General features: G+C 42.0%; 1 protein-coding gene across 1 annotated transcript in view; it reads right to left on the bottom strand.

The window, feature by feature from the left end:
- Nucleotides 1-4,754: 4,754 nt before the first annotated feature.
- Nucleotides 4,755-22,851, bottom strand: part of fam120c (family with sequence similarity 120 member C) — a 32,545-nt gene continuing 14,448 nt past the window's right edge. The window contains exons 9-17 of the mRNA XM_069659572.1: nucleotides 22,695-22,778; nucleotides 20,962-21,133; nucleotides 17,959-18,208; nucleotides 16,679-16,793; nucleotides 14,731-14,940; nucleotides 13,525-13,765; nucleotides 12,770-12,905; nucleotides 11,512-11,575; nucleotides 4,755-11,392 (exon numbers count right to left, since the gene is read on the bottom strand). Of these exons, the coding sequence (XP_069515673.1) occupies nucleotides 11,135-11,392; nucleotides 11,512-11,575; nucleotides 12,770-12,905; nucleotides 13,525-13,765; nucleotides 14,731-14,940; nucleotides 16,679-16,793; nucleotides 17,959-18,208; nucleotides 20,962-21,133; nucleotides 22,695-22,778 (1,530 nt within the window). The 3' untranslated portion in view covers nucleotides 4,755-11,134. The remainder of the gene's footprint in view (nucleotides 11,393-11,511; nucleotides 11,576-12,769; nucleotides 12,906-13,524; nucleotides 13,766-14,730; nucleotides 14,941-16,678; nucleotides 16,794-17,958; nucleotides 18,209-20,961; nucleotides 21,134-22,694; nucleotides 22,779-22,851) is intronic.

Below are 22,851 nucleotides of genomic sequence, written 5' to 3'. Positions count from 1 at the left end.
CAGGTAGGTTAGAAAATAAGATACACTTATATAATATTATCTAAACTATTAGATAAACTATTTGCTGGAATAAATATTGAATTGCTTACAACATGCTCGGATCATTCATTCGTTTAATGTAGGACATTACTTGACATTGTCTAGCAAATACGTTCGTTAGATGTTTGTGTGCCGGATGGCTATAATAATCAGCTAAAGATAATATGATACTGTATTTATCTTCACGCATTCGTATCTATCCCTACTTTTTATTCTATAAGTTGCCACTATAAAAACGTACATTGTTCTGCCATTTAAATCAAATTCGGTTTCAATGTTGAGGTATTGTATAATATGTTCATATTTTTATTTAAATTATTATATTTTATTATAGTCTAATATAGTTTCTTGGTGTTCATATTAAGTTTGATATTGTTTCTTGGTGCGCATACTCCTATTTTCTAGTTTACGGTATATTTACTGTGTATTCATTTATTTTTCCAGTTCAATTTATCTTCTTTGCAAGGCAATACAGATAAATTGTATTGAATCTAAAACCTTATCTATTGCATAATTCCCTGCCTCACTTTGGGAGGAAAGTAACCAACCCGTACCCTTAAAATAAAGGGCGGTATAATCGTTTATATCTAGGTCTGCTTCAAGAACGACCAGTAGCATCCGAATTACAGTCAGTGTGAGAGGTCCTCGTTTTAATAGCTCTATGCTCACCGCGTGGATACTACAAAGCGGAAGAGCATCCTGGCCCCGCCCAGTTTTATCTTATTTGTCCAATCGGTGAGTGTTTCGGGGAACGCCCCCCTCCCGCTATCGACTGATTTGCAGAAAATGTGGGATGTTGTCCAATCACAGCGGCTCTGCAGCTCTCCAAGGTCAGCTCAGGCGAACAACTGACGCTCCCTCAGTTATTACAGAGACTGGTGGTGCAGGAGATTTTGTATGTGCAGTTTTAGTCTTTGAATAAGGCAACTGCTGCAAATCTGTTAAATTGACACAATTAACGATCTGTAGTTTATGGATTTAGCTAACATGTTTGATCCCTAGCGATCTGATTCATCTCAAAATAAATGTCCAAATATAACATGTAACAAAGCACAGACAATATAGAATTACATATATTCTTTATTTTTACGTGGGTGCAAAAATGCAGCTTTCTTATACAGCCTCCGATCTTTCACAATAAGAGTCTACAACAGATTACAATACACAGGATCAGGATTTAAGGCACAACTTATTCTACTTTAGAAAGGGGAACAAAAAATACAGGTGCATTTTCCAATCATTGTCATTATCTGTGAAAATGTCACGTATTTTATCAGCTAAGTGATTAAGCAAAGTCACTTTGAGCCTACAAGCTTTAAACTATGTTTGGTTGTGTCATGTGTGTTGTACAGTCAACTGACACAAAAAGGTCAACAAATTAAACAGTAAGAAACTCACATTTTTAATGCAAGACTGTGCTTCTATTCTTTCTTTTATAGCAACTTTAACTAAATATTTTTGGGGTTTTAGACTGTTTGAATGAAAAAAAACATCAAAAGGCATCCCTCAACACTGATTAATATCATCTGTTACTTCATAGACCAAACAATAACTCAGCTGGAACATAAATTGATTAAAATAACTGTATAACCGTAATTTAGTTATATATCGCAGGGGACAGTCAGCAAAATTTGAAGTGTGAACCGTTGCAATTTGAACCAATTATCCATAATCAAAATAATTGGTGAATTTTCTGCTGCAATTTAAGATTTACAGGAAAATAATCACATTACACAGTTTATAAAGATAATCTAACTATTAAATGGCTGTACAAAGAGGGCTGTAAAAATAGGAAAGGATGTGCATGTCTGCACTCACTGCAGAACATGGGACTTCAGTGCATTATGCTACATTGTGGAAGGCAGTAAGTTGTATAGTTGTATCTCCAAAATAGGTGTTGTAATATCCCACACCCCACAACAACACAACTTACTACCTCACCACAGCACAGCTACAAACACATGCTAAAAACATAGTTACCTAAATTAGTTCCCTTAAATGTTAATGAGCAATAGGTCGGTGATGGTTGGGTTGCCGTGAGAAAGACAGTAGGCTGTATAGTTATCTCCCAGATCTGGTGTGATCCTAAAACTATACAAACTACTACCTCATCCCACAGCTCCCCTTCTTCTTCTTCTCTGCAGTCCAAATCAATACACACCTTTACTTTATTCAATTTAAATAATACGACACAACAAAAAAGCAACACAAGGCGACTAGTGATGCATCGTTAGCAAATGAGCAGCTGACATCATTTTGATTTGCTTTATGTTCTAATCCTTGCACGTGGGAGTGAACCTGGAGCGAACCATAGAGGGAGGTGCTGTTCATTAACATGGACATTATCATGCAGAAAAGGACTCGTGCTCAGCCCAAGTAAAAACGGAAACTCCGTACTTCTTATTTGTCAAGTATTAAATTCACTTAGGATTATCCAAAAATAGGCTTTACCATGTGGTTATTTCATATACTAATTATAGAGTATTTATTTGTTAAATTGCCAGAAATGATATCATATCATACTTAATAACATATCGTGATATATTTCGTTATCAAGATATGAAAATCCTATATCATGATATAGGGTCATTCAAGGTTTTTATACCAAATATATGATGTATTTTTAAAATTAAGTTGTTTAAATAACTGGTAATATAATTACATTAACATGAGCACACATAAAACTTAAATTATTAAATCATAAGTCCAGATATGATTAAATTTGACTAATTATCAAATCTAGTAGTGGTGCTAAATTAAGAGACGTTTTGGAGCCGAAAAAAAAAATCGGCTTTTATTGCCGAGTTTAGCCAAATTATCTGGATTACCAAAGAGTCCATCGTTAATGGTGAAACACACATTTATGACAGGGACACCTTTTAAAGAATAAGAAGAGCTGATCCATCTTCACAAAATGATGTAGCCTACTTCTCAACCGGCTTCTTGTCCTTGGGGAGAGTCTCTAGTGCTGAAGAGATACCCTGGGGAGCAAAAAGACATACTGTAAGAAGCAGGGCATTACTCACTCGCTTCATGCATCATATTCAAAGAAGCAAAAGCAATAATTCAGCGACCGCTAACATGTTATGCTGATAGCCTGTATCCTAAATCAGGTGAGGCTAACAGGCTAACCTGTGCATCCTCTCAGCCTGTCAAGCTAGTCACCATTAGCTGCTGTGTTTATGCAGATAATCTCTTGTCGACATTACAAAGATGTCTTATATAAGAGACAACGAAAACTTGTTGCAACGTTGTCAATTTAGCTTCTCACTGCAGCACCAGCAGCCTGCCTTGGAAGTCAGCTAGCCAACAGTATTCACAAGCTAGCTGACAGCTAGCTGGAATTGGCGGTTTTCGACCTCTCTGTCCAACTGCTGTCACATCCGCCGTCCTACCCGCGGGTCCTCACGAGCCCGCGGCTGCCCGGGTCGTCCGTGTCTGGAACGTTAGTAGAGATGTGCTCAGAACGGACTACTCATACACATTATCGACCTTTCAACGCATAAGTATCGCAGCGAGATGTTTCGATGCCTCGCTTCACCACGCCAAAAATCACGTGACCGCCCCCCAAACGAGGCCTCGCTACGTCACGCGCGTATCAGAGGAGGTGCCGCGGACGGTTGTTATGAATGTGAGATGCTCTTGTCAATATACCTCAATACCAAACGGAAGCATTTTATAATAGTTTCATAACAGATAGAACACATATTGAAAAAAGTTAGTTTCGGCAATACAATCACTCACTCACAGGCACAATAGTTTGGGTTTTAACCATACATACAAATGAAGGACCAATGCTTTGCCCAGCAGATGTCGCCATTTTGACTGTTTCAAATGGCTCGAAAGCAATTTCAGAACATTTGCTTAACAATGATTTAGTGCTTCCGAAAGTTTCTTTTACCCCACCGCTATTTTGATATGCATTTTTACTCTGTTTTTGCAAGAGCCAAACTGACGAATTTACCTCAAGCCTGTATCATAGTCGAAATATTTCATGGCTGATGGCATATGTGTAAATATCGCGAGATTACGGATCTGTAGAGCGCGCCCAGAACGAGACTTCCAAACGTTGATTGTCCTCCAGTCAAACCTCAGCGTGACTCTGAGATCCATTTAAGCTTAAAAGAAAGCGTGTTACGAAGTTTAAACTATGTGTATTTTAAATTTAACATTTTGAAAATATCAGCATTAAGAACTTCTACATTTAATTTGTATCTGTTATTGCACTGAAATATTTTATTAGCAATATGTGTATGTACATACACATTGATAATAAAATATTTCAAACATGAGATACCGTATCATCTCTTTGCTTATATACAGTAGTAACCATGAAGCTACTCGCAAGAAATGGCTAGCTTAGAAAGGAAGTTGTTGCTCTCTGCAAAAAAATAATAGTCCAGTATATAACTTGTCATTAAACAATAAATTGTTGTAAATTAATTTGCTGTAGAGGTTCTGGAAGAAAGACCTTTAGGCTAGCTGTTTTTAGTTTTAACGCTAACTGGGTGATAGCTGTAGCGTCATTTTAAAAGTACATATAATCTTAGGTGGCATCATTCAATTAATCAAACTCCCATCAACTACACAAATAAGCAACATATATTTCAACATTTAATTCCAGTACTAAGGTCTTTAGTTCCTTATGAAATTTAAATTATTGTGGCATTTCTTCCTGTAAATCTAAAAATTAAGACACTGGACAAAGCAAATACTTTTTTTACTAAAAGAATAAATTTTATTTCAGCACTGTAAGTCATTTCCCAACCAGTACAAACATGACTGCCATCTTTGTCTCTTTCTGAACCTTTCCTCCCCTCCCTCTGTGAGATCAGACCACCAACAGCCAGACAATTAAAAAAAAAGAGCTTTCTTTTTCTCGTCTTTCCACAAACAGTCTGGTGCTTCCATAATGCTAACAATGATGACAAATTATACCAACCATAATTATAACAGCAATAATGATGATGATAATATTTCTATAACAATAGTATTATGGATAAATTTTAACCCTTTTCGCTGCACAGGTAGTTTTGGGCGGCCCTGGGTACTGAAGTACATGCATCGGTACACTTGTGACTGACTCGAGGCTGACTTCAACTCGAGCCCCTTACTAGGACTCATCAACAGGGGAGGGAGGGGGATTATACTGGAGCTTGGGGGGCTTTTGAGGGGGGGAGTGGCAGTGTAGAGAGAGACAGACAGAAAAGGGACCTTTATTCAAACTGGACAAAATGCTGTGAGAATCCTGAAAATACATCAGAACAGGTACAACCAAACGGATGATTCCTTTCCACATTCTGTATGACAGACAATAACACTGTTTGACTTCTACAACACTACATAGTACATTTCTATTCTGGGACTTTTGGTTCTCTTTACATTGTCAAGCTCTTCAGAGACGCTTCCCATTAGTGTAGGCAGTGAGGCAGGATGTTTTTTATTATTTTGTCAGTCACGGAGAGCGTGAATTTTCCTCGAGACACTTAAGATGAGATCTTTTTTTTACGCTTTTGTCTCACCTAAACAAGAGTCAGAAATAATTTATCTTCACAGATTAAAAAAAGAAAGATACAAGCCAAGGATTCATGTTTGTTGACAACACCAGAGCAGGTCTTTTATTGCTGCAATTATTATTTATTACGGATTAATCTGTGCATCATTTTCTAAAGAAAGTGGTAGTAAATATGACGACTTCGTCATACGTGGCAAAGACTTGCATAAAATGTTCTCATTTCAGATGCTGAAATCAGCAAGTATTTGGAATATTTGCTTGAAAAATTAATTAAATGATTTTCTTTTTATCGTTGCAGCCAGATTTTCTGTCGACTGATTTCCATAAATTTCGGTGTATGAGTTGAGTTTTTTTTCTCATCTTAAAAGTGGGCTGTGTCCCAAATACCAGTGCAACCAATATACCAGTAAAAAATGCAGGGAGAGGTATTTTACCTAGATGATGGGGCCGTAATATAGCTTAAGCTTTGTCGGGGACATGCGCCATTAGTGCAGCCGCCATCCTCTCAACAATCAACCTTAGCGTAGGTTGAGCCCAACTAGCGCACCGGTAGCTAGCAGGATTACAAACTCTACATGGAGAAAACATTTGGTAGGCTATAATTTGTTTGTTTCAAATGAGAATAAATTGAAATAGTGTTGAAACTACTTGTACAATAGCTTTTATTAACAAACAGCTATAAAGAATTCTTCTGGAATACCCCCCCAAAAACGGACTGCTACTTATATCCTAGTGCGACTTATATTCTGGATTTAACGTTTATCATTTAATCTAGACATGATGCCTTTGTATGGGTTGTATTGCCCATGAAACAGTCCAGAATTGGCATTTTTGTTTTGTTAACAATTACTAAAACAATTAAACATTTTTTTGAAATGGTTGCTGACAAATTGCCTAATAATTGCAGCTCTAAAAGACACGCAGCCAACTGAAAAGCTGGAACAGAAGCTTGTTTGAAGCCCTTACAAAAGGGCTACAAATGCAGATTAATCATCACTTATCCTTTATTTATCGACTCATTGTTTCAGCTCAGAAGTCTTTTTCGTTTTCAAATTTCTAAGGCATTCAGGTCAATTATTTCTTGCTGGCAGTCCACATTTTATTTGACATCTATTTAGGATCTCAGTTTTGTGTTTGGAGGAAAATTCAGCCACTTCACACAGCTTCTGTGCCCACACATAGAGACTCAGTTACAACACATAGCTCTGTCAATCTGAGTCTGGGAAGTTGAAAGGCAAATTTGAGAGAGCACAACAATAACATGTAAGAAAAATGCAAAAGAGGGCGCCAAAACCCCAGCATGACTTAAAGTGTGTTTGTCAGGTGTCGTCCCGTCCTGTGTTTTAGTGTATATCTGAAGTCAGTGGTTCACACAGCCTAAATTCAGTCAACGGAGGAGTTACAACTGGGCAGGGAAGCGAGCACAGGTGTGGTGAATTTACCCACAATGCCTAAAAACCTGCTCGCTGTCCACACAAACGCACTTCCTTTCTTCTTCCCTGTCTGTCTGCGTCTCCACGACAAACCACAGTGTAAAAAAAAAAACACCGTTACCTCACAGACTTGTCGGATAAATCACACGTGCTGTAATGTCATTATATATATACTCATCAGAAAACTTGTTACTCGGGGAGGGGGGCAAACCGTCGACGTAGGAGGGGGTGTGGGGGCGGGGCTATCGGGGCTTTATAGAGGGGGTATAAGGGGATGTTAGGTGTACTTTGGTTCTCAGGTGTTTACAAGAGATGTTTCGCTGCTTTGTGCAAGGGCGCAGAGTTCAGCTTAGATTGATAATAATGAGTCGACCACTAAATTGTTATAAGGGATATTATGAGAATCAAACATAGTGCAGACGACGATTTTCAATTCGAAACGAAAAAAAAAAACGGGCAATAGTTACTTACGTACAGAATAAACGGTGGTCTAAAGATGCCATATAAAATACAGGTAAGGAAAATCGCAATCATTACAGTTCAAATCTCTAGGTTGGCTAAGCGTATTTCAGTACTAACTGAAGCAATGGTAGAAGGATTAGATTAGAAGATGTAATAACATTAAAAATAGTAAGAAAAACACGTTTGCACAATTGAATAAAACCGTTTTGACTTTTTTTTTTCAGATTTTTTTTTCCAGACTCTGGCTAGATACATACAGAAACTGATTATCAACGTTAATATAACCTTTACTGTTAGTTGGGTTTGATTAAAGGGGGCGGGGCAGCCCAAAGAGAAAAGAGAAAAACGGCCAATAGAAACGGTCCTAAGGGGCTACAGGAGAGGCAGAGAGGGGGGTGTGAAAGAGAGAACTGAAATACAAAGAGGGGAGAGGGCGGTAAATCTGTGTGTCAAATATCTGCATGTATTTTTCTGTGTGTCTGCTTTGTGTGTGCTTGTTTGTGTGTGTATGAGTGGATGCATGTAGTCTAAGAGGAGGCAGAGAAAAGAAGTGAATGAACAGTTTTGGGAACAGGGAGGCGAGAGAAAGTGTCATAGCGGGCGGGCAGGGGGGCGGGGAGTTAGGATAACAAGCATAAAAAAAATCACTGATCAAATATCTATCGAACTAAAACAGACAAGGACAAGAGAGGGACACTACATCATGTATTGTGTTTGATTTTTTTTTCCATACTAGCTACTGTGTAACTCAGGGTTTAACATCTATGTATCTGTGTGTGTCTGTATCCGTGTTAATGTGTCGTGTGTGTGTGTGTGTGTGTATAATGGTTGTTTCTGTGCCTACGCCCTGACACACCTCTTTAACATGTATGTCCTTTTTTTTTTTTTCCAAATCCCTCCGTGCTTACTTGAGAATGTGGAGTCAGTCGAATGTGTTACCAAAAAAATGATCTCTGATGAACTGACGACCACTCCACTGGGAACTGAAACTGCACAAAATCACTTCAGCACAAAAGCAGAGAGAACGCTGCTGGTAACAAATGCAACTGAACACCTGTTTGTTAGGTACGCGTGTGTTTGTGTGTGTGTGTGTGTGTGTTTGAATGAGTGTATGTGTGTGTTTGTAACTGTTATCTGGCGAGCGAATCGAGAGAGAGGGCATCGTTATACCGGATCACACTCTGGCTCGCCGCAGAAAAAAGCCATCTTCTAACAATGTACTGTTGCGATACACGTATTTGTACTAATGTCAAAAGTTGAAAGCAGTTAAGTATATGACTCCTAGTAATTCTAGACTTAGTATTTCGGCCAGTGGAGCTATATTCTCTAGCCTAGTCTTGGTGTCTGTGTTTTACAGTCCTGTGTTAAGCCTGACGCTGGTACCTACTCTTAACCTATAAACACCTACAGCACACGAGTGCGTGCTTAATCCCTACCAATAACGGCTAACGAGGCCGAACCTCGGATTTCATTTGGTGTTGGTGTAAGAGACGGCGGCGCGGCATGGCCCCAGCCCTGTGACGCCGAGCGTAGGCCTACGCTCACGGCTGGGGTGAACTGTCAGCGTTTCACTGTAATGGTCTGTGTTCATAACTGAGGGGATGTCTGACGCGACTACATTAACACTTACATATATAGTCAGGGTTTTGTCCTTCAAAGCGGCAATTTCATGAGAGCTTTTTATCCATGTCAATTCTGTGGCACACGATAGAGCACGAATCATCAACATAGTAAGAAAATAAGGTGCTTCTTGTTGACTCTTTTTCTAACATAGTGAGCTCATTTCAGCCTCTCTTTCAGTAAGAGATAATAATGTTCATGGCCAGCATCTCTCAGGCAGTTATCTGTCGCTCCACTGCTCTTTACATTTGCAGTTGTGCTAACGTTGTATTATTTTCCGTAGTCAGATGAAACCTACTATGGGGGACACATCTCTTTCTCTACAAACATAAGTGCTCTAATAAAACAATTCATTATCATTGAAGTCTCAGGATTGTGAGCGGCACACTCGGGGTCCGCCATGAGGCCTCTCTCTCTCCTGTCATGTGATCCGACCCATGAAGCCTCCGCCGTGTTGGGCGGAGGGGCTTCAGGGCAGGGAAGTGCTTCCTGCTGGTCTATAAAGTGACACACCGGAGCCGTGCGGGGGCAGCAGCTCTCGGTGTTGGGCTATCATTGTGGCAACGGATGCTCGATCACCACCAGAGGGTGGAGGGATCTTTGAGGCTTTGTAGCCACACCCCCTTTATATATATCACTGGCTGCCGCAGAGGGCTAGCCTTTTTAAAATACACTTTGGAAATAACTTTTTTTAGAAATCTGAAATGTTTTCCTGAGAATCAGGTGTCGTTTCAGCTTCATTGCAAGGTTCTTGATGAATGTGTGATGCCAGTCTGAGGGGAACTCTGCCTGGCAGCAGTCACCCAAACCCTCACCATTCATTTCCATCTTTTTGCTGGGCAGCATTACTCTTTTCTTTTTGGCCTTAACTCCAGAAGGTGCCTCAAGAGTTTATCATTTCTTTATCACCTGGTAGAGGACAGTCCAGTGTGGTTTAACATCTTTTAAAACAAAGTGCTTCTTTGTCTGAAACCACTCTGTTCACATTCTGACGTCTCTCAAATAGATCTCTACCTTTAAATGTAGTTCTACATGTCATAAGGATTTACTTATGCGCAGGGAACACCCCTCACACACTGTCAATTCACCTGTACAGGGGCTTGTTCAAATTCATTATATTTAAATACAACATTAAGTGCTTCTGTTGGGATAATACAATCAAAGCTTTGGGAGAAAGGGTCGGGGGATGGGAGGAAATATAATAATAATAATAATGCACTTTTTTTTTAAGGAGCGGGGAATATTTTGCATACTTTGGGGCATAAGGTGCATAAATTCATGGGGTTTCTTAGCACAGCTTAGCACTAGGCTTTGCTACATAGGTCAAAGTAAGATAGCACACTAATACCATGGTGGTGCAGAAGTGCTCCTGTGATAGATAACCAATCGATCAATCAATAGGGGGAAATGCTAACACTGTGTGCTTAGCAGTGCTGCTAGCCTGCAGAGTTGGGGGGACGAGGGTCACTGCACAGAAAAACATCACTCACATCCAGAGTCAAACTCTGAACGTCCCTCTGGATTCATGTAAGACAAACCTCACACGAGATGGCAACAAACCGCATCCACACACAACTACCGACCATGGAAACCACATCCAATCTGTCACCGTAACACAAGCTTTAACATCTGTGTGCAGAGACTCAAACAATGGGACCATCAAAAACACAAAATAACAATTTCAAACTGTACAGATACCCATTCTTAGGGGAGGGGCTCATTTAAGTGGCGGGTCGTAATGAAAGGGGCGGGGCTTCAAGCTTATTTAACTCTGAGTGCGGGAGGGAGGCATTTAGGATTTTTGAGGGGTGGGGCGCTTACAGACTCATGGAGAAAACCTCTCTTCATAAAACAATGTAAAACCACATGAGAAAACTAAAAAGGAAGTAACGGCTAACTGCTGGAGCCGATCACATGGAGCAGCGGAGGAGGCGAGGAGGAGCCTCGCATCACTTCCTGCTCCATGTGATGATGTGCGCAGCTAGCGGGCGGGGCTACAAAAACAGGGAAAGGCAGTCGAACACAGAGAACTCTCTCAGAGCAGTGCATCCTGGGAGGGACGCCATCACTCCTCCTTCTGTAGTGCTCCGTCTGACGGGCAGTCGTCAAGGCAACAGGGGGCCTCCACTTCCACCCCCTCTGATTGGTTGTCTCTGCTGGCTAAGGCACACGGGATTGGCTGGGCCAGGGGGGCCAGCTCCAACGGCTGGCCGATGGCGGAGGCTGCTGAGCTGCCGTTCAGCTGCTGAGTGTCAACCTCTGGCGTGGAGCCCGCCTCCTCTGAGGGCTTTGGGGGGCTGCTGGATGTGGGGGATGACGACGTCTGCAGGAGGACAGTTAGGAAAAGTTTAAACACAACGACAAACAGGGAATGTGATCTTCTCTGTTATTACGAGATTAAAGAGCTTTGTGTCAAATTTGGGCCCACTGGTTTCATTATACCTGTGTTCTGTTGGCAGGTGCTTTCTTCACTCCCCTCACTTTCGCTGGAATCTCTTTACCCCTCCTGTGATTAAGAAAACAAGAGATATTAGCATGCAGAACACAGAATTATTAGTAGTCACCTTTAGGGCTCTGTCCAATCAGCATTAAAGATAAATCTCACACAGAATAATGGATCTCTGCAGACAGTTAACTGATGATCCAGCACGGAAATCCTGGTTCATTCATTTGTCACTTCCCGCCTTGACTACTGCAATGCCCTCCTCACCGGACTCCCCGCCAAACTCATCAACAGACTACAAATTATTCAGAACTCGGCCACCCGGATCATCACCCGCACCAAATCGTCTGACCACATCACCCCTATTCTCATCCAACTTCACTGGCTCCCGGTACAATACCGCATCCAATACAAAAACCTCCTCCTCACGTACAAAGCTCTCCACCACCTAGCCCCTTCTTACCTCGGCGACCTCCTCCCAGATTACAGCCCCTCCCGCACCCTCCGCTCAGCCTCTGCTGGACATATTAACCATCCCCACATCACGCCTCAGCACCATGGGTGCCCGAGCCTTCAGCTGCTCGGCACCCAGACTATGGAACTCCCTCCACCCACACATGAGACAGTCAAACTCCATCACAACATTCAAATCCAAACTCAAACCCCACCTGTTCAAACTGTGACACTGTGCACTACACTTGTTTTAGGTTAATGTCTGGTTTTAATAATGTTTGATGTTTTATTGTATGCTTTTATTCCCTGTAAGGTGACCTTGGGTGACCTGAATCAATCATCAAATAAAATGTATTATTATTATGATGCAAATGATCACTCTCAGTAATCCGTCTTTACTTTGTGACCCTGAATTTATAAAAACTGTGATGCCAAAACACACGATTCGCTGCCTGCTAATCACATTGCAATTGGAGCATCTGTCAAAATATGCCTGCAGCACTACACCAGAGCATGTTTTTTTGTTTCCTCTCATTTGCAGTACAAGCAATCACCAAGACGAGAAATCTGTAGGCATCAACTGCCGGCATTTTCTAGACTACAAAACAAACTCAGATGGATATAGATAAAGTATAAAAACAGCTATTCAATAATAATGCAATCAATATGACTTTACAGCATTTCAATATTCTAAGTTGTGACTCTAAGACCATGGACATTATTGACATGTGCTTTTACAGCCTCTGTAAGCTGGACGTTTCAGCCAGTTAACTGTACTGATTACAAGATCATCATGGTACTCACCCTTTCCCTGCTCCCACTGACACCACCTGCATGTTGAACCCCCCTCTCCCACGGATCGGTTTGTTCCCGGCCCACTGGCCAACAACCATGCCGGCTATCTCCAGTTTCCCTCCCTGAGGGGGGATGGACTGAATGCCTGGAGACAGAAGACAAGAAGAGACGTCTGAGAAGACAAAGTTCATTTATTCTAGAGTGTCAAACTGGTCTCCAAATCCACACTAAATATAGACAGTATTTGTGCACAGACACTATTCTTTACTGCACTGCACACAGTTTTTTGCAGCTAATGCACATGAAATCTGCATATTTCACTGTTTCATACAGACAGGAAATTATACAATACATGTGCAGAAAGTTTTGATGCACCAAATATCTGGGACAGACTACTTTTTTTAATCTTCTTTTCACTATTTATACTTGTCATTTTATTTGATGCTGTGTTTCTTTGGAGCCTTTAATGCCTTATGTTAAGCTCTTTGATTTCCTTGGCAGGAAGACAGGGAAAGTTTATTTGCAGCACCTTCTAAAAACAAGGAAGTTCAAAATATGACCTTACACTGACACTGCCAATTTAACTTAACAAGGAGACAGCAAAATGTTGTTTCACAAATTTTACAGTTATTCTTTTTGTTTTATGGTGTGTTCCTTGAGCTGTTTCATCATCATCGTCTGTTATTTTAAGTTTATCCAGCTCTACATAAACAGCATTACGTATATAAACAAAGGTCAGGGTCTGCTCCAGAGTGTGTCTTTACCTGGGAAGGCTCTCGGTCTGTGCTGCGCAGGGTGATGTGGATGATGCGGGTGGTGGTGAGGGGGCATGCCGCCCATAGGGCGTGGTGGGTAAAGTGGAGGCATGGGGTAGAAAGGGGGCACCATGGCTGGAGGGAGGAAGGCAGGAGGTGGAAGAGGAGGGGGAGGAGGAGGAGGGCGAGACAGGTTGATGCCCTCGAGGATTGCTTGACGCATCTTCTCCACCTTGGACACCAACTCCTCCTGCAGAGCAGAAACAAGTGTGACTGAGCCCTGACGCTTGACATGAATCACTGTACTATAAACTGTAAGATCTTACAAACACGGGGTATTTTGCAAGGTCACTATTTACAAGACTTGATTGATTGATGGTCAGAGCAGTTCCATCATGCTCCTGGTGGAAATTTACAAGAAACAAACAATGGAGCATAAAAAAGGAGCCAGAGCTGCCCTTTGTTTGCGCAGTGGTATGCGTTATCTACAGGGATGTTGACTCGGTTGGCAATGCAAGCTAGCAGGTTGCAAGGAAGGCATTTCCTCCTCCATACTTAAAGGTTTTACCGGTTCACTGGAGCTAACCACTGCTGTGCTCACACTGTGTCCCATCAGAAAATGAGCCCCCAATTAACGCATCACATTCAGTTAGGACACCATGGCAGCAGCCCTCCATGTTTACCATCTACCAGGTTTGCTGCTTCCTGTTTGGTGCTGGAGAGAGCTCCTATTGGGTGTTGATAAAGTTTATTCGTCTTTAAACTTAAATTTTTACACTTAAACATTAAACAACAAATTAAACATGTCTTACTTTATTGGAACGTTAAGCCAAGTAAAAAAAGACTTAAAGCTGCAGTAGGTAACGTTATTAAAACGAACTTTTTGTCATATTTGCTCAAACTGTCACTTTAAACATGCAGTAGTGCATGAGCGAGACAATCATGTTCCTCTGGCTCCTCCTACTGCTCCTAATGGCATTTTCAACGCTCCTGAAACACAACAACCAATCAGAGCCGAGCAGTCTCTCAGGCTGCTGTCAATCACACGCTGTGCAGCACCACTACTCCGCGCATGCTCACACGGTCAGGCTCAATTTCTAAAGTGTGCGCAGCGTCAGCCGGTAAGGCACATGTCCCTCATATCCTCACATCATTTATTATTATGTGCTATACAATAACACATAAACACACACGGACACACTCTTATGTTCGTACCTGCCCTTCACACATGTCCAGCAGTGCAGCCCGGTCACGAGCGGCCCGGGCCAGTTTGCTCTGGAACAGTTTGCCGTCAAAGAAGCCCCAGGGACAGCAGTGCTCCCATGGCAAGGGCTGGCCGCACACATCATTGATGAACAGCGCTGTGTCCACGCCGGCCATGAAGAGGGAAGCCAGCTGCACGCCGCGGGCATCCACCTTCTCCACCTAACAGCAAACACACACACACACACACGCAGAAATTAGAGCATCTTTAATATGCAGGCAGAGACGAGCAGCAGGGGAGCCAGAGAGAGAGACAGAGTAGAAGAGTTGTGAATCATGAAGTCTTAAACACATGGTACGTGGGCACACACACCAGACGCTTCCAGGTTAATTTAGATTTTAACAACAAAATCACTTAAATTAGTCTTGGAATAAGAGTAGTAAGATGAGATGTGCCACTGAGTTTGAGGATGCATTAGTCTTGTTCAACTGAAACATTTCTGTGTGCAGAGAGATTTGTATCCTGCGGAGAAACCCATTAATGCGTTTACATCCTGTGGAAACAAATCCGGGTAACACGGTGTTTTACAAATCAAAGGGTTTACGTGAACTGCATTTGTTGCTAGGACCTGCTTTTTGATGTCAAAACCATAGACTGTATAAATAATGGATGTAGCCACCGTGACGTCACCCATTTGTTTCTAGACTGCCAAAATGAAGCCGAAATATGGCCGCCGCCATGTTGGTTTACTGGAGCCTGACGTGACCATATTTGGATGAGAGGGTGGAGCTGCAGAAAAGCACGTGGTTGAAAAAAAAGTTATCAATGATAAACAGTCTGTGTCTGATTCATCTGCTGGTGAATGAGCTAGTTTAACTTCGTGCTTCCCACAGAGGAGATTCTGTTTGTGGTGGTGACTGACTGCAGGTGTTTATTAATTAGACTAAAGAAGTAACAGACTTGCTGCTGGCTCGCCTGGTGAACCGATGCGTACTGGGAAACATTAAATAACCGATGGAAAAGCCAACACCTTCTGACTCCTATTTACTGGCCGACGATTAAATAAATGTTTGATAAACACTGAACAGGCTAACAAGCCAGGTATGGTCTGCTACTTAGTGCTACGCATATATCAATACAATAATCCTAGCGTTTAAGTCACCGCAAAGCTGGAGCACTTCTTGCATGGCCAGAAGGTTTCATAAATCCCCCAGAGAGATTATTTGTCCTTTTAAAGGCTCAAACTACACAAACAGGCAACGTTAAGTTCAGTGTCGGTGTTAACATCTGGCAGCCAGCCGGCAGTATTCACCTGTCACTCAAGTGACCCGGCTCCTATAATTTAAGGCTTATTAAACAGTAAAATCAGCTATTTATAACGAAACTGTTTTTTGTACCAGGCTGTAAACATGTTTATTTCTGCTGTAAAAAGGGGCATTTTCCCATCTGCTGTAATGTTATTTCTTGGTTTCTGGAGCCTCGAGTGGCCACTGGAGGAACTGCAGGTTACACCGGAGGTTGCTGCTTGGTCAAAACTTTATTAAAATAAATGTGAATACAATCTGGATATGCCAAAAAACAGATTAAGGTTAGGCCGTATTTTGACCTGGATGAATCTGGATGACTTTAATGTACATAAAAGTACGCATTAATGAAGTGAATGAAGCACCGAATCAATAAAGGACACGGAGCAGGGAGCTGGAGTTGCAGCTCTGCTCTCTCTCAGCACAGCGGAGCTATTCACTGCATTGGCAAGTGAAAATTATGGAGTGTGAAAGTGAATCAGTATTTGCAGCCTGAATGCATCAATGAGTTCAGAGACTTGCAAAGAGAGTTTTGCAAAACGGAGAGACCTTATCTACACCCCAAACTAAAAACTAAATGAGAATTGTGTGCAGGAACATCTGTCTATCGATCAGTGATTATCCAACCATGGAGGGGTGAGAGGTGGGGTCTCACCTTGAGCTCTTGTAGCTGGTCGGGTTCGTAGAGTTGACTTGAAACAGCCTGAGCCAGAAAGGCATCCAGCTCATGTCTCTGGAGGATCCTTCCCCCAGGCCACTGCATCATATACCTGACAGAGAGGCAAGAACAAGCTCAGAGTGACATCTACAGATCACTGACCCGCCAAACAACTGAAATCAAAAGAAGGCTATAGTTACACAATACAAGATCAGCTCCGTTAATTATCAGCTCTTCCAGCAGGGGTTTGGAACGAACACCAGTCAAGTGCCAACTCTAAAAGACTGACAAATCATGCAGTAAGTGTCACCAAACAATTGGTCTTTCACAGTCTCTGGCTGTTGTCAAGTTTTCTCCAAGCTGTCGCTGTGTCAACGTTAAAACTTCTGTTGATCCTCTGCATGTTTAACTGATCAGACACAAAGCAGCAACTTCTGGTCTTAAACGTTTGAAACTAGGGGTGGTCGATATGACCTAAAATGTATATCATTTATATCCCTACTTTTACCACACTTGGTTCAGCGACTACATATAGACTTGAGGGCTGCAACTGAGTTACATGTCATCTACTGTTTCTAATGGTGTTGACATGTATGTTTAATCAGCGTGAGCAGCCCTGTGACGGCAACTTTTGAGAACAAAACTCACTTATCCTACCTCCTGTTGCCAAACACACAACCTCATGCCGTGTGTGCGCAGCAGGTGAAGCCAGAGCAGCACTCCACAGCACCCCTGCTCTGTGAACGGTCCGCTCATGTGGCCACAGCACCGGGACGAGGTTCCGCTAATAACGGGGACACATTCACTGAAAAGCCGACTCGCATAACTGCGCGTCTGACTCAATCATCCCGCCGACATGATATATGAAGGCTGCAGCGTCGCATGCGTGTTTACAAGCAAGTGATACACACCCTGCATGCAGAGCGTCAGGCCTCTGTGTGCTCCGTGGGGAGATGCACTGTGTGATGTGTATACCGCCCACCCCTCTCTGAAGCACTTAAATTAGAGTTTCAACATTTTTCTTCTCTTCCAGGAAGTTGTATTTACCCTCACAGTGAGTCTCTCAAATGTCATTTTTGCAGTGGCCATGGTTCACTTCCAGCCTGTGCCCTGTGCTACATGTCCTCCCCCCACCTTTCATGTCTATCTCCGGCTGTTCTGATCTAATGAAGGTAAAAATGCAGCAAAATAATCTCACTTCGATGCTCCTCTGTGTAAGGGACCACACACCTAAAACCCAACTGAACTCAGCATCGCAGGTGTAGAGCATGTCATACCTGAGCACGCAGCACATGAGCAGCAGATGCTGTGGGACCTGTGCTGGGTTGAGGAGGGCTGGGCAGTCAGAGCGTAGGCAGGCCAGGAAGGCCCTGGTTCTCCTGGAGCGGTCCTCGCTGGCTCGACCCAACCACAGCCGTCGCAGGTTGGGGCAGGTCCACTCCCGGAAACACAGGGCCGGAACCAGCTCCGGAGTCAGGGCCGACTTGGCTTTACCGCTGCTCCACTCTTTGACGATTACCGGAGGAACTGAAACACAGAGGCCAGAGAAGTCTGTGGGTATTTAAAATGAACATGGTTGGGTACCATATCCCGGATGAAACGTGCAACATCAGTTCATCAGAGACGATAAAGGGTTTTTTGGAGCAGGCTGGTATGTCAGTGTTGTAATCATGTAGCTAACACACTCCTCCGAAGCTGCTAAAAGTGAGAGTACAGGTAGGCGTTCAGTGTGCATCTCAGAAACAAGCTGTTGTGAACGCACAGTTATGACACCGTCTATCAATGTCATAGAATGCAGCCATCATGAATCATATTATTTACACCTGTGTTTGGAAAGACAAAATGTCCATGATGGGTAAAGACTTCAAACACAAACATCAAAGCTTTTAAGAGCAACCCCACCGTGACATGTCAGCAGATACAAAACCATTTTACTGACCCTGTAAGAGTCCGATGTAGAGTTTCAGGTATATTATTTTGCCATGTGCTTGTTTGACATTTTTTATTAATACCACAAATATTCACTCCTGTGCCCAGTTAGTATCGGTTCTCAGTGGGCAGAGAAAAATTGATACTTCTTACTCCTATAGCAACATGAGTCTCGTGTTTTACCTTAAAGCCTTTGTTCATCATGTTTGATGCAAAAATAATCCAATTCCAGGAAGTGTGGGAAAGCAAAAATTTGCTTTCTTTATTCACTCATAAAAGCGGCGCACCACAAAGCATCTGCTCAGGCATTGGCCTGTAAACACAGCTTTTAGAAGAAGTACAGCGTTCGGACTCAAGTCATCAACTTTTCCACGGCAGCTCTATAATTTATTGATGCAACTTTTTGGTCAAGCACCGAGCAAAAAGCTCTACTGAGGTTTAAAAACCACCAGCTTTCAGTTGTTAGTTCACTTTCCAAAAAGCTGAAACGTGACACTGACACTTTGCATGACGTGGTGCTACAACACGGTCAACTTTTATATATATACTGATCTGGGGAAGTACCCGAAGTTGACAAGTCACCATTACTGCGGTGGCGTCTCCCTACAACATCTGTGTGTTTGAATGCCAGCTGTCCTAAGAAGTGAACAATTTTCTACATTTACCGTTACTTCCTGTGTAACTTTACTTTTGACAAAGATGTGAAGGACATCGGGAAGAACCTGTGGAGTCATCGGCTGCTCTAACAGTTGAGATTAACTTTAACTTTGGGAAAAAAGTGCATAACACACGAGCATAAAGGTCATGAAGAGTCCCTCTGTATGAGACCGGACACTTCACATAGATTCACTGGTCACGCAGAGCACTAAGATATCCTTCAGAAGTGAATTGAGAATATTATAGTTATTATATTATTATAACAGTAATTTCTGCCCCCTCTGAATGACCTGTAGATGCATTTAATTGTTCGTCGCCAGGCGATATTTAATCGTATAACGCTCCTCTACTAGCTAGTTAGCATAATCAAGTAAGAGCTGCATGTCAATACAGAGCAGCTGCATTAGCAGAAAAATACGTGAATGAACATCTATTACAAACATATTTGCCAATGCAACTAGTTAGTGTAAAGATTTAATGCACCTATTAGTTGATTAAGCTAACTAGCTTGTAGAATAACGTTACATTACACAGCACTTCATCACAAGACGGTCGATTTTTTTGTCTCTCTCTCCATTATATAATCAGGCTGTTGTTGTGAGCGATGTCCAATATGTAAAATGTAAATAGTGTTAAGATCGCCTGATCTTAACCTTCATTAGTAACGAGAGGCAGCTGTCTAACATCTTTAATCCAACTAACTATGCTGCTGCCACAGTCATACGTGGAGAAGAGGGTGGATACTTAAGAGGTCAGGCGTGGTGACTCGAATAACCCACCTGTCACTCAAGCAGACACACCCTTAATTATGCAAAACTTTTTGCCTTAATATAATTAAAAATATGTAAACACAAATTCAGCCCCTGTAAAGGTGTCACAAATAGAGAAATCAGCTTAAGAGACAAAAACTGTTTTTGAACCAGACTGTGAAAATGTTGATTTCTGCTATAAAGTTGAGCATGTTAAAGTCGAGCTGAAACGGCATTTCGAGAGTCTCTAGCTTCCGTATCGTGACGTATTTCCGAGTGAAACAGGACGTGCAGGCGGGACATATCATTAGAGGGATTTGATTTGATCGTTGAGAAGTGGGCGTAGACAGACGTTCTCCACAGCGCAGCAGCTAGCTAACTGACCGAGCGTTCTTGGTGCTCTGCGGCTAAATGTTGCAGATTGATTGGTTGAAATTGTTTGGTGCCAACTTACGTAAGCACGCGTGAAATTTAGTTTTAAGAATACGAAGAAATGGATTTTCTGTATTTTGTTTGGCTTATATTGTCAAATAGATGCACAATATTACCGAGGATGTGATCGAAAAGGATTAAAATTACATTTTTCATTTCACCTCGACTTTAATACGGGGCTCTCGAGGACCTGCAGTTTTCGACACTTCAGTATTGGCTTCATTTTCAGGCTCGAAGGTTGCAACAATCCATAATTCATGTGTATTCTATATCTCCATATTCTATGGTTACATGACAAAATGACCGACATGTCCCCTGAAAAATTTTCCATAATAGATAGCTAGATAGCTACACACATTATAATCTTAAATAAGCAAAACAACTAACTTATTTCAGAGGTCAGATAAATGTAAAAAACCAACAATGCAAATCTAACAGTCTCTCAACCACATCCCACTAAGATCTCTACAATGTAAATCTGTGGAAAACATGAACGTCAGCAGCAGCACCTACCTTCCAGGGGAGCCCTCTTGCGGAGAGCGAGCCTCTCCAGGCGGCGGTGTGTTTCAGCCAGACTGAAGAGGACGCCGTACGCGTACTGTCTGGCGGCACGGAACAGCAGAGAGGCAGGCGGTAGCTCGGAGTTACACTCGTCTTCTATACACACTGGCATCTTCATCTCTCCCTGAGCGTGTGGAAGGAGAGGCAAGGAGGGAGGAAACAAGAGGAGCGATTAAAGGGAGGACCAAGAGCTCTGAAGAACCTCCACCACCATTTTTAAATCTCACTGAACTTTAGAAGGTGCTGTAGAGAAGGGGTCTTTCACTACGTTAAGTCAAATTCAATGCTTTCAAAGAGCTTGACAAATATAATCTATGATATAAAAAAAAACAATTTAATAAGTGGTAGGGAGTTTTCCTCATTGCGGTTTGGAGGTTAACCACAAAATGAACATTAAAACGCAAGTTTATTAACCACTGCTAAATTCGTATCCTTAATTGTTGAAATTAAATTTGTGGTGATGTGCTAGTTGTTGTTGTAGCGGCCAAACAAGCACGTGGCAAGACTGCACACGGGCTCGTCTGCACCCTCCGAAGAAGGTTGACACAGCGGCGCTCTGACAGCATGGTGTCGTTAACTGATCACTGTGATTTTTAAAAGGAGTTTGATGTTCATAATGCATCGTTCTGTATGGGAAAGATGAGGTGCTTTCCTAGTGACTTTACTGCATTCCTTTAGATTTAAATGCACCTAGCAATATCTCTGGGTCCATTACATTTTAAAAGAAGTAGTGGTGCTGACGGTCACTGGGTCCACCCAGTAACTGCAGTCATGCGGTTACCATGACAGCCCTAATAAGTGGTATTTTAGAAAACAAATTTACTTTTTCTTTCTTTTATTCAGGGAAAGAAAACCGTCAAATCACACTCTTCAATTCAAATGACACAAACAGTTCATGCATACTAACATGCCATGTCACAATATGTCTGTCACAGGCTAAAAAGTTAAAATGTGAATGTACATGACTTTGTTTAAAACAATTATGTAGGACACAACAGCTTTCATCCCAAGAGAAACTCCTCTGGCGTTGAATACACCTGGCTTTATTTCCAACCACCTCTGAAAGTTATCTTTCACTAAACATTTCACATTAAACTTCCATCCTCCTCATCTTGGCTTGTCTTTACTTGTTAGCTAGCTAGCAACCGCAACTGACAATAATGAAATGACACGCTGCTTGACGCCAATGTCTATAGCTAATAGTGTAATGCAAAGTAATTTAAAAACTCTATTAATGGGTCTTTCATTCTCTATCGTACAAAGTTAGTTTGACAGGAGGCTGCTGTGCATGACCATTTCACCGTTGTGTCATCGTGTCGTCTGTAGAAAAACTGGTCTCTCTTATTTCTTTGCTGATCTTCTCCTGTGCGTGTTGTCATGTACAAGTTAGGTTTTCCGACAATGAATCTCATCCTGCTTTCTTTCAACAGTCAAGCGCATCACTCACGATGAATCTTTGCCATGAAAAAGGGTCTGCGTGCTGTTAATCACCTCGTCTGACACCAACAGATATTAAAAAATATCATCTAGAAATAATCAATCTTCTAGCTGATGGTCTCGTCTCATCTTGTAGGTCATGTAGAGGCACTAGTATTAATTTCGGTAAGTCATTCCCAGCGTAAAACTAAATAAATAAATGCTTGCAGAGATACAAAACAAGAAGCTAATTGAGGAAAAGTTTCTACCTTGGTCAATATGTGGAAAATCTGGGGGTACATCAGTCCTCTTCTGTGTCTGTGCTCGGCTACACGAAGAACCTCAGCGCTGACCTGCAAAGACAATAAAGGAAACGTGGTGAAAAAATGCACATGATTGATTTTGTTATCTGGTACGGAGAGGTGT

Source organism: Semicossyphus pulcher, unplaced genomic scaffold, assembly GCF_022749685.1.
Source record: "Semicossyphus pulcher isolate SPU_LCO1_2020_fin unplaced genomic scaffold, fSemPul1.0.p SCAF_13, whole genome shotgun sequence".
Taxonomy (NCBI): domain Eukaryota; kingdom Metazoa; phylum Chordata; class Actinopteri; order Labriformes; family Labridae; genus Semicossyphus; species Semicossyphus pulcher.
The sequence above is the reverse complement of the archived record's forward strand: the minus strand, read 5'-3'. Positions and strand labels throughout refer to the sequence as shown.